General features: G+C 38.5%; 2 protein-coding genes across 2 annotated transcripts; both read right to left on the reverse strand.

Annotated features, from left to right (window-relative positions):
• Window positions 1-4,559: 4,559 nt before the first annotated feature.
• On the reverse strand, window positions 4,560-7,307 carry LOC117481666 (interferon-inducible GTPase 5-like). The gene is made up of 3 exons (XM_034129460.1): window positions 7,258-7,307; window positions 6,350-6,919; window positions 4,560-5,669 (listed from the first exon to the last, which is right to left on the reverse strand). Exons 2-3 carry the CDS (start codon window positions 6,903-6,905, stop codon window positions 5,032-5,034), a joined length of 1,194 nt encoding a protein of 397 aa, XP_033985351.1. The 5' UTR covers window positions 6,906-6,919; window positions 7,258-7,307; the 3' UTR covers window positions 4,560-5,031.
• A 2,882-nt stretch (window positions 7,308-10,189) lies between these two features.
• Window positions 10,190-13,877, reverse strand: LOC117481667 (interferon-inducible GTPase 5-like). The gene is made up of 3 exons (XM_034129461.1): window positions 13,828-13,877; window positions 11,982-12,551; window positions 10,190-11,294 (listed from the first exon to the last, which is right to left on the reverse strand). Exons 2-3 carry the CDS (start codon window positions 12,535-12,537, stop codon window positions 10,657-10,659), a joined length of 1,194 nt encoding a protein of 397 aa, XP_033985352.1. The 5' UTR covers window positions 12,538-12,551; window positions 13,828-13,877; the 3' UTR covers window positions 10,190-10,656.
• Between the last annotated feature and the right edge of the window lie 2,185 nt (window positions 13,878-16,062).

Consider the following 16,062-nt stretch of genomic DNA (forward strand, 5'->3'; position numbering starts at 1 on the left):
ATTCACTTTCTCCACTAAACGACTCGTTGGAGCTCTTGCCCCCCCCTCCCTGTGAGCCTAGTGTGCTCCGATTGGTCAGCTCCGCCACTCGTTCTGATTAGTCAACCACCAGAGAGGCTGCGCCCATGTCAGTGCTTTTCCCGGCTGCTCTCAGCGTAACATCAGTCTTATCATGGCGTCGGTACAGCGGTATATTTTATATACATATATATTTTTAACTGTTGTTATAGAAGAGTGTGACGGCCCCAGGGCCTTTGTCTTACGATGGGGTGGAGCTGAAGAAGCTAATCAGCACGATCACGGACACCTCCGGACACTACGGCCCCAGTCTCTCTCCAAAGCGGCTGCAGGAAGACTAACTCTGCGATCCTCTCAACCACCTATCTTTGCATTTACCACAATAAATGTGCCGTGGTTTTGTAAACTCGTGTATGTCTCCTTGTCTTTCCGTTGTGGCCTACGAGCTACTCTCATAACAAAGAGTAAGTTATTTTTACCCGTTATAAACTACTACTGTTTGATGAGAAATCAAATCATGGTTTGCTATATATGAATTCAGGGAAGAAAGGATAGGCCTACTAAGTATTTCCATTAAACTTTATTTTTAGAAATGTACAAAATGAACATAAATATACATATATACACGGTATATCATCCATTCCTCCTCCTCTTGCCTGCGCAGCCGGTGCGGTGCGGTGCCTTTTAGCACGAGGCCTCAGTAGTAGTAGAATCCCTTCCCCGTCATGGATTGTCCGCCAGGATCTGGCTGGACGAAATCAAATGCAAATCACAAAATATTAGAGAAACTTAGTTGTTTTAGATTCGTTAGTAGTAGTTGTGTAATGAACAGCTTGCCTGCTAATATGCTAACCTAGCTTTGTTTACCTTGGTAGCTAACACGATATGAACGTTAGCTTGGAGGAAAGGCAACTATAATGCAGTGTAATAAAACTACTATGAACAAAAGCTAGTGGTTCATATTAGGCTAGCAATAACGTGTTTATAATTGCAATCGTATACGGGTATTCTGCTACCATACAATGTAACTTGCATGAATACATTGTTTTGCGCTAGCATACAGCTAGCCTCGTTAGCTACATGCAGTATATGTACGGTCACAATGTACGGTAAACCGGAGTATACTGTATGAGTATTCCGTGTGTGTGACTGCAGACATTCTCCTGCCATGACAAACATGTAAGGCCATCTGCTGACATTGTAGTTGATATATTTAAACGCTAGCAACGTAGCATCACAAAAATGTTTTTCTGACCAAAACTAGCTCAAGCTCCGTGTGTTAGATCGCTACGCCAGCTATAATGTAATTACGTTTCGCGACTGACCGGCAAATCACCCGCAGTATACTGTCAATAGGTATTTTGTGTGTGAATGCAGACATTCTCCTGCTATGAGATACATGTATGCAAGGCCATCTGCTGATATTAGAGTTGATATATGGAAACTCTAGCAACTTAGTTAGCACAGTTAGCACTGTGTCAATGGCTTAGCAGTCCAACACAGTTTACACATTTAAACAGTCTTGTTTGATAAATACACAAATAACAATGCAAACTTACAGGTTGTATACCCAGATCTTCCCCTGCTCCAAACGGTCCAAACAAGCTGTGCATATCCGGCCTCAAACTGGGCAATGTTTTTGGAAGCTTTCGTCTGTGAAATGCCGGTTCTTCGAACCTCTGGAGGAGGAACACGCCGCTGCTGGTGTGGCCATAGCTCTTCGGGATTGGTCCATTTCGTTCCGGGTACCGCATGACATCAGGCGGTACCCGGAACTAAATGGAAGACTCAAATGGGCAGTGACGTATCTCCAACGAGGCGTTTTGGGGAGGTATTTTCTGTGTTAGAGTTTTACTCGCTACAGGGTGTACTTTGAGGGTTTTGACTCTGCACACCGTTTACATGCATAAAAACCTTCATAACACACAAGGGGACGGGTAATAACCGGAAAAGCATGACATGGGAGCTTTAACTTAAAGGAGACCTATCATGCAAAATGCACTTTTGTACGTCTTTTATATATGAATATGTGTCCCCGGTGTTCCAGGGAACTCACCAAGTCTCAGAAAACACAACCCTCTCTATTTTCCTCCATACCCAAATCTCTAAAAAAGGGGCTGCAACGGATCTGATACAGACTGATCCAGATTTGAACACTTCTATGTCGTCACAGAAGTGGCGCTACGGCTATTGGGCCAACTCTCCACCTATCAGGGGAATGTGGGGTTGGGCCACGGCCGGCCATTGCCGCTCGAAAACGCTGGAGACGCTGTAGTACATATGCCAGGCCTGTAAGTGGCGCTGTAGTCTGCCACAAAAGCAGCGAAGAAGACTTCCCGCCCATAGTTACCATGGTTACCCTTCTGTTTATTCTCCGCTGTGGCTTTTTTTCTCCCTCCCCGAGGCAAGCGTTTGCTCCTTCTGCTGCTTTAATTCACTGCAATCCCTCCCCGTCGAGGCAAGCACTGTAATTCTCTCCGGTTAGTCCACCAGCAGATGACAAACACCCACCTCTCCGCCTCTTCCAAGGAACGGGGACCGTGCGGCAGAGTTTCAGTTTCAGTTACTTTCACCGGTCAAGATGTCCGTTAAAGTTTAAATCTCACGGACAAAATTAGAAAAGTGCCGGTCAAAGGTCTTCTTTGTTATTTATTGAGCTTTAAAACAAATGAATAACGACTCTATATAATAAAACACGGAGGACGGAGATCTCTTTTTCTCCCCCTCTTCTGACAGCCCAGCAGCTGATCAGAGCACGGCTCACCTCTCCTGCAGGGGGGCGTGGTCAGCAGAATCAGACCCGTAGACAGCAAACAGCACATAGAGTGAAATGAGGCATGGCTAAAATGCATGATCTGTTTGGTATTTTGAAAACAAAAACGTATAAATATACCTTATATAGGTATGGCCCTACAATATATCATTTAAATATAGCATGATAGGTCCACTTTAAGGGCTTATGCGATATGGGTCACGTAGAAAGTAGAAACATGTTCATTTTAAGACAACAAAAATGACTTTATTATTATATAGTAAAGTAATAACTTTACACACAGGCAGACAAAGTTGAGAAGTAGAGCTATCAATGATAACAGGTCATAAAATGAGTGATATGAATACTGGCTGAGCTCACTAAGCGTGTGTTGGTGTGACCGATCATCCTCTCAGATCTGAAACTACTTACATGCTTGGATGTTTATTCGGCCATTGACTGGCTGATTTTGAAGTGTACAGATGGAAAAGGAATGAAATTAGTAGCCTGTTCAATGCACTTTTGCCAGGGGACATTTTAATTTGCAGCGCCATTTTGAGCCCTTTTTTTAAAATGAGAGGGGTGCAACGAAAGAGTGGTGCAAAAAAGCATGGTGTGAAGAAGAGAGAAAAAGGGCAAGTGAGGTTTGGACTCCGCTGAATACATATTAACATAGTTTTTAACCCCCAACAGTCTGGGTCACCTGTAAAAAGAAAAGTGTATTTCTGACAGCGCCACATTTCTGTCAAATCATGCACTTGGCGTTGACCTGCATGCCTAAAGAAGGGTGCAGAAAGTGTGATGTGTTGACTTTATTCGAATATTGCTTGCAATATGATGATACACACCTGTTACACGACAATTTGTACTGCCTGAGAAAAATGCACCCAGTTTCAGATGTTGTATTTTTGTGAGCAGTCAGTATTTTTATGGTTGGAAAGAAAACATATCCTCCACCGAAAGATGCACAGAAGTGGAAAAAGCATTTTGTACATATTTTGGGAGGCGTGTTGCGCAGTCGATAGAGCCTTGGTATGGGGATCAGATGGTCACAGGTTCAAACCCCACTGCAGTCAGCATGTCGTTGTGTCCCTGGGCAAGACACTTCACCCCAAATTGCTCCTGTGGGGATTGCCCACAGTATTGAGTATGTTAGTTGCTTTGGATAAAAGCGTCTAACAAGTAACATGTAATGTACACCAGTCTTAATGTTTGAGATAAGGTAATACAAATAATAATTAAAAATAATTAAAACATTGAGGAATGTTACATTTTCTTGTAAATTGTACCGCTATTTATTTGCCTTATTTAGTTTGCTATATTTTGTATGTCCACACAGCATTACGACAAATTGTTATATTGAAAATAGGGTTGCAATAAACCTTTGTCCCTTACAACTGATTGTGAGAATGATTTCTACATGCTAAGACTGTTTAGTTAAATATAAATGTGTCATGCTCCAAAGTTGTGCAATAATGTTGTTGTTATTATTATTCTATTCATTGCCCATTGACAGGAATTATTTTTACAACAATTTAAAATATTTTGAAATACTTTAATATTTTAATTTTACATTTTAAATGTAATATTTTTATATTTTCAGATCTTTTAAAGACCAAATGTTTACCGCTTGAACAATAAAAAAGGTTGATTTATTGATAATAAAACGAATTCTTACTTGATGTAAACTGATGTAATCTTTTCCACGTGAAAAACCCTGTGGAAATGAATCAAAAATGCTTTCAACATTACTTCTTAAATCTTTATTAATGATAGTAATGCAGTTGTTATAAGAATAATGATGATAAACATTAAAGTGTACATTTCCTCTGTATGATGATGTGTTGTAATTCCTCACTGTCACCACTGAGGGGCAGCGACTCACTACATTACATTTAGCTGAAGCTTTTATCCAAAGCGATTTACAATAAGTGTAAAAACCATACAGATTCAAACTCGGACCAACAAGAAAAGTGCAGATATATTCACTTAAAGCAAGCCGTATCATTGTAAGTGTTTGTCACTAAGTTATAAGGCCTACATTTACTTTTTTAAGTGCTTTTTAAAAAGAAAATAATCTACAGTCTGCTGATCATTCAGCCTGTACTGTATGATGCAATGTGCAGCTGAACGTTTATGTTTTGCAGTTCATTTTTTATAAAAGAAAATTAAATGAATGAAATCTACTAAATAATAAAACATCTCTTTTGTACACTGAAGTTTTATGTGACATTGGAGGCATTGCCAATCCCTTTCCAATATCACACTGAGGTGTCCAAGCCCAGGGCCTTTCTGAATACCCTCTGAGCATCCTCAGCAAGCATGTTGAGGATAGTAGTGAGAGCTCTGTAGGTGGAGGCATAAGAGATGGCCGCTGCTGCTGCTAATCCAAAAACTGGAATAAATCTGGACACTTCCTCTGCTGCTATTAAAGCAAGTTGAAGCACAGACACCTTCAGCACGTTAAAGATAACCTCACTGCTTATTTCTTTCAAAGCCAGAGGTGATTTCATCTCTGCTCTGAGATCATGCAAAGGCACACCTGTACTATCAGCAAGACGCTGCAGTGATTTGGGATCAAGACCAAAAGTATTTCTGTACACTATGGCATTAGTAACCAGCATGGTTAGATCAACAGCTAAAGAGAGCCCAGGAATCGGTGCAGCTGCTACGAGTGCAGATCCAGCAGCAAGGAACTTTATTTTTGACTGGAGAGCCTCTTTCTTTTTGTTGATGATCTCAAGATTGATAATGGGCATGGCTAACAGTAGAACATCTCTCTGGTGTGCAGGAAGCTCTCTCTCCAGGGTCTCCATTAACAGATGGAAGTCATACAGGTGGAGATCAAAGCTGGAGACCAGGAAGACTTGTGGAGACTGCATACCTTGATTTTCAAGACCTGCATCACAAAGAGAATACACAAGTTAATTCCAGACAATGAAATTGGAACAGAGTAAAGCCCCAGCAACCCTCTGCAGGTCAGACACAAAGACCGGCAGGTTGTTTCAGATCTGAGAGGATGATCGGTCACACCATCAGACCCTTAGAGCTCAGCCAGTATTCATATGACTCATTTTATGACCTGTTAACATTGATAGCTCTTCTTCTCAACTTATGCTGCACATGTGTAAAGTTATTGTTGTCCCCTTAAATCTAACCAGTGTCTACTTGTGACCCTTGTTGCGTAAGCCTTTACGTTTTACATAAATACAACTCTCTGTTCTCGCAGTACTCTCATATATCTGGAATGACATTCTTATAATTCTATAACCATTATTTTAATTCTCTGGGAATAGGATGTTTGCATGTTGAGGGGGAGACACACCGATGGCATGTCCCGCCTGCGAATCTGAAGGGCAAGAATGTGTGGATATAAACAGGAAATGATGTACTTTTATGTCTGTGACCATAGAAAGGTTGTTTTCATTTGAATATTCTTGTTTTTGCTTCAGTTAAGGCACATTTTCACTTTCTCCCGTTTCCAGTCTATTTTTCCTAAAGATACAGTATCTAGAAATGTAAACAACTACATTATTAAGCTTTTTTATGTTTTAGCTTTAGGTGAGAGCACATAATTACCTTTAATGCAGTCGTCTCTGATTTTTTTAAGGGTATCTTCAGCGTTGAAAGCTCTTTGACTTCTTTTTGCCTCACGCATGTTATTGTCAATCTTTGAGCGAACAAAGTAGAACTTCTTCCCCATCTTCTGAATCTCCAGAGCGAGTTTCACATCATTTTCTCTGAAGCGATCAACTGAGATGATGATGAAGAAGTCAAATCTTTCAAAGCCAACAAGCTGCAGGTACTTGTCAGCTGGAAAATTGGGGGTGCCAATTCCAGGAAGATCCCACAGTGTAACATTGGGATATTGTGGATGGGGGTATGATTCGACCTTCATGGTGGTTTCTACACAACCAGTAGGGGCGGCATTCTCATCCATGTTGTCTATGCCTCTAAAGGCGTTAACGAAGGTGGATTTACCAGAGCCAGTCTCTCCTGTGACGGCGATGTGAAGTGGAATATTATCCTGCTCTTCCAAATAAGCATTGATCGTCGCAGCGGCTGCCGCAGGCCCTTGATTTTGCAGAACTTCTTTAAATGTTTGTAATTGTTCATTAGGAAGTGGACCAGCCATAGCTTCCCTTTAATCTAAAAGGAAAAAAGGAAAGTAATTTCACTATTGTAAATTGCTGAACTGAGCATTTATAATCAAACTCACAGAAACAACGAGTTTGATAATAATACAATTACAATATCCAAACTTTGCAAAAAAAGCACGTGTTTTCTAATAAACTGTGAAGTCTACAATGAAAGCTTAAGAACTGTCCTAAAACCCCAGAATAGCCATTGTAAACTCTTTATAGGCTACCTCCTTAAAAAAAAAGGAAAATCACGAAAGACATGCAAGGAGTGAGCAAAAGTCACACATATTGACTGAATATGAAACAGGTGCAACTTCAAAAAAAGATATTGATTATATCCCTTACCGTATGATGCACCTGCAACGTTGATACTCAGCAAGAAAGTTGAACTTCTTTGCTGCGCTGTTGTGTGGGTTCAGACTTTAAAGAGTTCCGCCCCTTAGAAACTCAAGGAAGTGGCCAATTAAACCTTTTCCTGCAGTGAGTGACAGAGAATCTAAACCAATCAGTGTTCATCACGTTTCCTTTCTTTTTCCATGTTCAGTTAAAGCAGCTGATTTACAAGAAATGCATAGAGGAGGGGTCTGTTTACCGAGCACATTGTATTGTCATGAGATGTTAGTGACGTTAACAAAGGTTTCACTTGATGGAGACATGTATTACCTAGACATGTTGCTTGTTGGAAACAAATGTTATCTAATAATATATCCTGCATTAAAGACACTGAACATATTTTAATCTATAATGAATATTCTTGTACTTTCTGTGAATGAGAAGAACAAACATATCATTTGTTCTATCAGAAAGTATTCTGTATTATGTTGAACATCTTAAAATGGAAAACTCAGCAAACTACAACTTCATAAAGACATTTTAATGTATTGTTGTTTTCTTTTGGACACTTCTAAGAATTACAGCAGTGTGGCACCACTTCTAAATAAGAAGGCAACAAGGGAGTGAGGGGGACAGGGTGGGGCTATATTTTGTGTTACGACATTTCAGTGACTTCATTAAACCAATGTGTGTGTGTGTGTGTGTGTGTGTGTGTGTGTGTGTGTGTGTGTGTGTGTGTGTGTGTGTGTGTGTGTGTGTGTGTGTGTGTGTGTGTGTTTGTGTGTGTGTGTGTGTGTGTGCGTGTGCGTGTGCTTGTGTTTATATTTAAATGTATATATTTCATTTGACTCATAGCAAAATGCCAAATCATTATGAAGATCATAATAAGGAAGACTATAAAAAAACATTATGAATAAACCGTCAAAATGTGATCGCAATAAAAACTAACTGTATTTGACAATTTATTTTATCATTTATAAAGCATTTCATCCCAGTGGCCAGATGTCCTGGTGTTGTGAGGCAAAGGGAGTCTAAAACTAGGATGGTAGCTGTAGGTTTTGGTTGCCAAGGGTTATGTTTTCATGTTGTTTTTCAAGTTTGGTCTCTGCAAACGGTTACTAGGCTGTAGTTACTGTAGGTTGGTCTTTTCAAATGGTTACTAGATTAAATAGGTGTAACCTAGCAGCTGCTATCTTCAATAACAGGAAGCAGCAGCAATACTCATTTGTATCTCACTCAAGCGACATTCATATGGTTAATTCTATATTCAAAAGTTTCCTTCCCTTTGAGCGCAGACAGAAATATGTGGTTATAATGGGAGTGAATGAGACATTTTTCTTTTAGTATTTGGTATTTTTGATCAGGACTGAAGTTGATTGAAAGATTTAACCCCAAAAAGTTTTTAAAAATATGAATAATAATAATAATATTAATAATATATAATAATAATAATATAATAATTTTATAGCAGTTTTTGTAAGTGGACATTTTGCTGCTAACCTTTGACATATCACAGACTGATTAAAAAAGAGCCAGTCCCCAGATATGTATTATATGGAAAATAACTAATTTTTTCTGTTTTTATCATGAAAAACAACAGTGATGTCATGTTTTCAAAATGGCATTTAAAGGGTTAAAATCCTGAAAATGATGAAATATTTTGTAATTTTGATTAGGGCTGAAGTTGCTTCTAAAACTAAACTAATAATAATATAATAATAATAATAATAATTGAACCCAAAAAAGTGGTGAAACATTTTTTTAATATAATGTTTTTATCAAAGTGTTTTGCAGTGGACATTTTGTCCCGAATGACTAATTAGGGTAGTGCATTTGAATGATACCTGAGGGTTAATTCCGGTAAGATTTCTATTTACGGATATGATGTGTTTAAATGAATTGTTTGAGCCTGTATGCTGAAGTTGCACCTGCTTAATATTCGGTCAATATTTCTGAACATCTATATCTTTGCAGCCTAATATTATGTGATCTGAATTGTGCTGAACTAGCGTTATAATGTGATGTGTTTACTATGGCTATTCGAGGTATTATTACACCAGTTTTGAGTTTACACTGAGCCTACACACATTTCAAATGTGAATTAGGAGTGTTTTTAAATGAAATCTCCTAACTTTTAATATTATATAGTAATTTGATTGTCAAACAAATTGTTTTCTAAATGTTTGATTAGATGATAGCAAGGCAAGTTTATTTATAAAGCACCATTCAACACAAGGTAAATCACATTAAAAGCATTAAGAAATTGTGCAATGAGTGAATAAAACAAAAACAAAACAAGCTAATGTAGAATAATACAGGTATACTGTATATACAATACATGAATACAAGTTATAAGTGCTGCAACCCCACAATTCAATTAATGAAATGACTTTTATTTTTATCAAGGAGTGCTATGGATAATCAAGTTTTTAATGAACATATTGAACGAATTTAAAAAAGTGCTGCAAAAACATGGACCCACTGCAGCAGCTACAAAAATCCAGACTTATTTGGAAGAGCAAATATATTCCACTTCACATCGCCATCACAGGAGAGTCTGGCTCTGGTAAATCCACCTTTGTTAACGCCTTTAGAGGCTTAGACAAGAAGGATGAGAGTGCTGCAGCCCCTACTGGTTGTGTAGAAACCACCATGGAGGTCAAATCATACCCCCATCCACAACAATTTAAAATATTTTGAAATACTTTAATATTTTAATTTTACATTTTAAATGTAATATTTTTATATTTTCAGATCTTTTAAAGACCAAATGTTTACCGCTTGAACAATAAAAAAGGTTGATTTATTGATAATAAAACGAATTCTTACTTGATGTAAACTGATGTAATCTTTTCCACGTGAAAAACCCTGTGGAAATGAATCAAAAATGCTTTCAACATTACTTCTTAAATCTTTATTAATAATAGTAATGCAGTTGTTATAAGAATAATGATGATAAACATTAAAGTGTACATTTCCTCTGAATGATGATGTGTTGTAATTCCCCACTGTCACCACGGAGGGGCAGCGACTCACTACATTACATTTAGCTGAAGCTTTTATCCAAAGCGACTTACAATAAGTGTAAAAACCATAAAGATTCAAACTCCGACCAACAAGAAAAGTGCAGATATATTCACTTCAAGCAAGCCGTATCATTGTAAGTGCTGGTGACTAAGTTACAAGGCCTACATTTACTTTTTTAAGTGCTTTTTAAAAAGAAAAAATCTACAGTCTGCTGATCATTCAGCCTGTACTGTATGATGCAATGTGCAGCTGAACGTTTATGTTTTGCAGTTCATTTTTTATAAAAGAAAATTAAATTAATGAAATCTACTAAATAATAAAACATCTCTTTTGTACACTGAAGTTTTATGTGACATTGGAGGCATTGCCAATCCCTTTCCAATATCACACTGGGGTGTCCAAGTCCAGGGCCTTTTTGAATACCCTCTGAGCATCCTCAGCGAGCATGTTGAGGATAGTAGTGAGAGCTCTGTAGGTGGAGGCATAAGAGATGGCCGCTGCTGCTACAAATCCAAAAAATGGAATAAATCTGGACACTTCCTCTGCTGCTAATGAAGCAACGTGAAACACAGACACCTTCAGCATGTTAAAGATAACCTCACTGCTTATTTCTTTTAAAGCCAGAGGTGATTTAATCTCTGCTCTGAGATCATGCAAAGGCACACCTGCACTATCAGCAAGACTCTGCAGTGATTTGGGATCAAGACCAAAAGTATTTTTGTACACTATGGCATTATCAACCAGCATGGTTAGATCAGCACCTAAAGAGAGCCCAGGAATCGGTACAGTAGTTCCGAGTGCAGATGCAGCAGCAAGGTACTTTATTTTTGACTGGAGAGCCTCTTTCTTTTTGTTGATGATCTCAAGATTGACAATGGGCATGGCTAACAGCAGAACATCTCTCTTGTGTGCAGGAAGCTCTCTCTCCAGGGTCTCCATTAACAGATGGAAGTCATACAGGTGGAGATCAAAACTGGAGACCAGGAAGACTTGTGGAGACCGTATATCTTGATTTTCAAGACCTGCATCACAAAGAGAATAAACAAGTTAATTCCAGACAATGAAATTGGAACAGAGTAAAGGAAAGCCCCAGCAACCCTCTGCAGGTCAGACACAAAGACCGGCAGGTTGTTTCAGATCTGAGAGGATGATCGGTCACACCAACAGACCCTCAGTGAGCTCAGCCAGTATTCATATGACTCATTTTATGACCTGTTAACATTGATAGCTCTTCTTCTCAATTTATGCTGCACATGTGTAAAGTTATTGTTGTCCCCTTAAATTGAACCAGTGTCTACTTGTGACCCTTGTTGCGTAAGCCTTTACGTTTTACATAAATACAACTCTCTGTTCTCGCAGTACTCTCATATATCTGGAATGACATTCTTATAATTCTATAACCATTATTTTAATTCTCTGGGAATAGGATGTTTGCATGTTGAGGGGGAGACACACCGATGGCATGTCCCGTCTGCAAATCTGAAGGGCAAGAATGTGTGGATATAAACAGGAAATGATGTACTTTTATGTCTGTGACCATAGAAAGGTTGTTTTCATTTGAATATTCTTGTTTTTGCTTCAGTTAAGGCACATTTTCACTTTCTCCCGTTTCCAGTCTATTTTTCCTAAAGATACAGTATCTAGAAATGTAAACAACTACATTATTAAGCTTTTTTATGTTTTAGCTTCAGGTGAGAGCACATACTTACCTTTAATGCAGTCGTCTCTGATTTTTTTAAGGGTATCTTCAATGTTGAAAGCTCTCTGACTTCTTTTTGCCTCACGCATGCTATTGTCAATCTTTGAGCGAACAAAGTAGAACTTCTTCCCCATCTTCTGAATCTTCAGAGCGAGTTTCACATCATTTTCTCTGAAGCGATCAGCTGAGATGATGATGAAGAAGTCAAATTTTTCAAAGCCAACAAGCTCCAGGTACTTGTCAGCTGGAAAATTGGAGGTGCCAATTCCAGGAAGATCCCACAGTGTAACATTGGGAAATTGTGGATGGGGGTATGATTCGACCTTCATGGTGGTTTCTACACAACCAGTAGGGGCGGCATTCTCATCCTTGTTGTCTATGCCTATAAAGGCGTTAACGAAGGTGGATTTACCAGAGCCAGTCTCTCCTGTGACGGCGATGTGAAGTGGAATATTATCCTGCTCTTCCAAATAAGCATTGATCTTTGCAGCGGCTGCCGCAGGCCCTTGATTTTGCAGAACTTCTTTAAATGTTTGTAATTGTTCATTAGGAAGTGGACCAGCCATAGCTTCCCTTTAATCTAAAAGGAAAAAAAGGAGAGTAATTTCACTATTGTAAATTGCTGAACTGAGCATTTATAATCAAACTCACAGAAACAATGAATTTGATAATAATTAGGGCTGTCAGTCGATTAAAATATTTAATCGCGATTAATCGCATGATAGTCCATAGTTAATCGCGATTAATCGCAAATTAATCGCACATTTTTTATCTGTTCTAAATGTACCTTAGAGGGATATCTTTCAAGTTTTTAATACTCTTATCAACATATGAGTGGACAAATATGCTTTATATGTTTGTTTATTATCATTTGAACAATGACAAATATTCTCATGAATATTAAACACAACAACCTGAACATTACAAATATTCGCCTCAATTCAACCTAGAACCTCTCTCATACAATAATACTGTGTGTGTGTGTGTGTGTGTGTGTGTGTGTGTGTGTGTGTGTGTGTGTGTGTGTGTGTGTGTGTGTGTGTGTGTGTGTGTGTGTGTGTGTGTGTGTGTGTGTGTGTGTGTGGAGACACTGTGATGGATCGTTGAGCTATGTGCAGCTCAAGGCATATATGCTCGAATGGGAGCTGCCTGGACGCTGCAATAATGTTGCGCTGACTTTTCGTACAATGTCCCACTGTCTGGCTACCTGCATAAAGTCAAGTGCTCGGCGCAGTTGTCGGCGAAATGTCATTGAAACAGCTCCTTATATCCGTTAGCGCAGCTAGCTAGCACCAGATGCTAACAACAACACGTAGGTGTGCCTCGCTCGCGCGAGTCGCGCCACACATACACACTCCCTCCCGGTCCTCCCGATGGCCAGTCCGGGCCTGCCAGTGAGCGTGGAAGTGTGGTCTGCCACAAGCGGGCGGCAGGAGCGGGGCTGTCAGCATCAGCTTGTCGATGGTATTTTACACTCGATGCGCTCTGAAACTACGGCGGCCGAGGACAAAAAATACACATGCGTTAATCGCGTTAAAATAATTAGTGGCGTTAATTATTTTTTGCGTTAACGCGTTATTAACGCGTTAACTTGACAGCCCTAATAATAATACAATTACAATATCCAAACTTTTCAAAAAAAAGCACGTGTTTTCTAATAAACTGTGAAGTCTACAATGAAAGCTTAAGAACTGTCCTAAAACCCCAGAATAGCCATTGTAAACTCTTTATAGGCTACCTCCATACAAAAAAAGGAAAATCACGAAAGACATGCAAGGAGTGAGCAAAAGTCACACATATTGACTGAATATGAAACAGGTGCAACTTCAAAAAAAGATATTGATTATATCCCTTACCGTATGATGCACCTGCAACGTTGATACTCAGCAAGAAAGTTGAACTTCTTTGCTGCGCTGTTGTGTTGGTTCAGACTTTAAAGAGTTCCGCCCCTTAGAAACTCAAGGAAGTGGCCAATTAAACCTTTTCCTGCAGTGAGTGACAGAGAATCTAAACCAATCAGTGTTCATCATGTTTCCTTTCTTTGTCCATGTTCAGTTAAAGCAGCTGATTTACAAGAAATGTGTAGAGGAGGGGTCTTTACAGAGCACATAGTATTGTCATGATATGTTAGTGACGTTAACAAAGGTTTCACTTTATGGAGACATGTATTACCTAGACATGTTGCTTGTTGGAAACAAATGCTATCTAATAATATATTCTGCATTAAAGACACTGCACATATTTTAATCTATAATGAATATTCTTGTACTTTCTGTGAATGAGAAGAACAAACATATCATTTGTTCTATCAGAAAGTATTCTGTATTATGTTGAACATCTTAAAATGGAAAACTCGGCAAACTACAACTTCATAAAGACATTTGAATGTATTGTTGTTTTCTTTTGGACACTTCTAAGAATTACAGCAGTGTGGCACCACTTCTAAATAAGAAGGCAACAAGGGAGTGAGGGGGCCAGGGTGGGGCTATATTTTGTGTTATGACATTTCAGTGACTTCATTAAACCAATGTGTGTGTGTGTGTGTGTGTGTGTGTGTGTGTGTGTGTGTGTGTGTGTGTGTGTGTGTGTGTGTGTGTGTGTGTGTGTGTGTGTGTGTGTATGTGTGTGTGTGTGTGTGTGTGTGTGTGTGTGTGTGTGTGTGTGTGTGTGTAAATATATATATTTCATTTGACTCATAGCAACATTCCAAATCAATATGAAGATCATAATAAGGAAGACTGTAAAAAAATATTATGAATAAACTGCCAATTTTTCTTTTTTTTTGTGATCGCAATAAAAACTAACTGTATTTGACAATTTATTTTATCATTTATAAAGCATTTCATCCTAGTGGCCAGATGTCCTGGTGCTATGACTAATTAGAGTAGACCATTTTAAATCTGACTCTGTGCAAAAACTAATAATGCACCAAAATCAATTTTGTTGCTAACCTTTGACATATCACAGACTGTGATTAAAAAAGAGCCAGTCCCCAGATATGTATTATATGGAAAATAACTAATTTTCTCTGTTTTTATCATGAAAAACAACAGTGATGTCATGTTCTCAAAATGGCATTTAAAGGGTTAAAATCCTGAAAATGATTAAATATTTTGTATTTTTGATTAGGGCTGAAGTTTCTTCTAAAACTAAACTAATAATAACATAATATAATAATAATTGAACCCAAAAAAGTGGTGAACATTTTGGGCAGTGGACATTTTGTCCCGAATGACTAATTAGGGTAGTCAATTTTAAAGGTGGGGTAGGTACGTTTGAGAAACCGGCTCGAGATACACTTTTTGTTATATTCCATGGATGCTCTTAACATCCCGATAGCAATGAATATCTTAAGTGCTTTGACAAAAAATCCATAAAAAAATGTCATCTGTGGAAGCCGTAGTACTGTAAAAAGCACGACCAATCATTTTAGCTGGCCCGGCTAAAATAACTGGATGGCCTACCTGCCTGTCAGCCTTCCATCTGTGCACAAACTTATCTCGTGCCCTCATTGGTCATGTGCGCATTCGTGTGTGTTGGGGGAGGGGCTCTGTAAGGAAGTGGCAGATTTTTTCCGGTTGTGTATTTTCAAATTCTAGCTCACTCGAGCTGGTTTCTTCAAAATGACCTTCCCCACCTTTAAATCTGACTGTGCAAAAACGAATAATGCACCAACATCAATTTTGTTGCTAACCTTTGACATATCACAGACTGTGATTAAAAAAGAGCCAGTCCCCAGATATGTATTATACGGAAAATAACGAATTTTCTCTTTTTTTATCATGAAAAACAACAGTGATGGCATGTTTTCAAAATGGCATTTTCAATGGTTAAAATCTTGAAAATGATTAAATATTTTGTATTTTTGATTAGGGCTGAAGTTGCTTCTAAAACTAAACTAATAATAATTTAAGATAATAATAATTGAACCCAAAAAAGTGGTGAACATTTTTTTTTAATATAATGTTTTTATCAACGTTTTTGGCAGTGGACATTTTGTGTCTTGGCTGTTTTCGTTGTGAAAACAAATGGACCGTAGATACACAGGCTGCGTCTCAGGTCGACTATTTTCATTTCCTCGGTCGTCGGTC

The sequence above is a fragment of the Trematomus bernacchii genome, unplaced genomic scaffold, assembly GCF_902827165.1.
Source record: "Trematomus bernacchii unplaced genomic scaffold, fTreBer1.1, whole genome shotgun sequence".
NCBI lineage: Eukaryota > Metazoa > Chordata > Actinopteri > Perciformes > Nototheniidae > Trematomus > Trematomus bernacchii.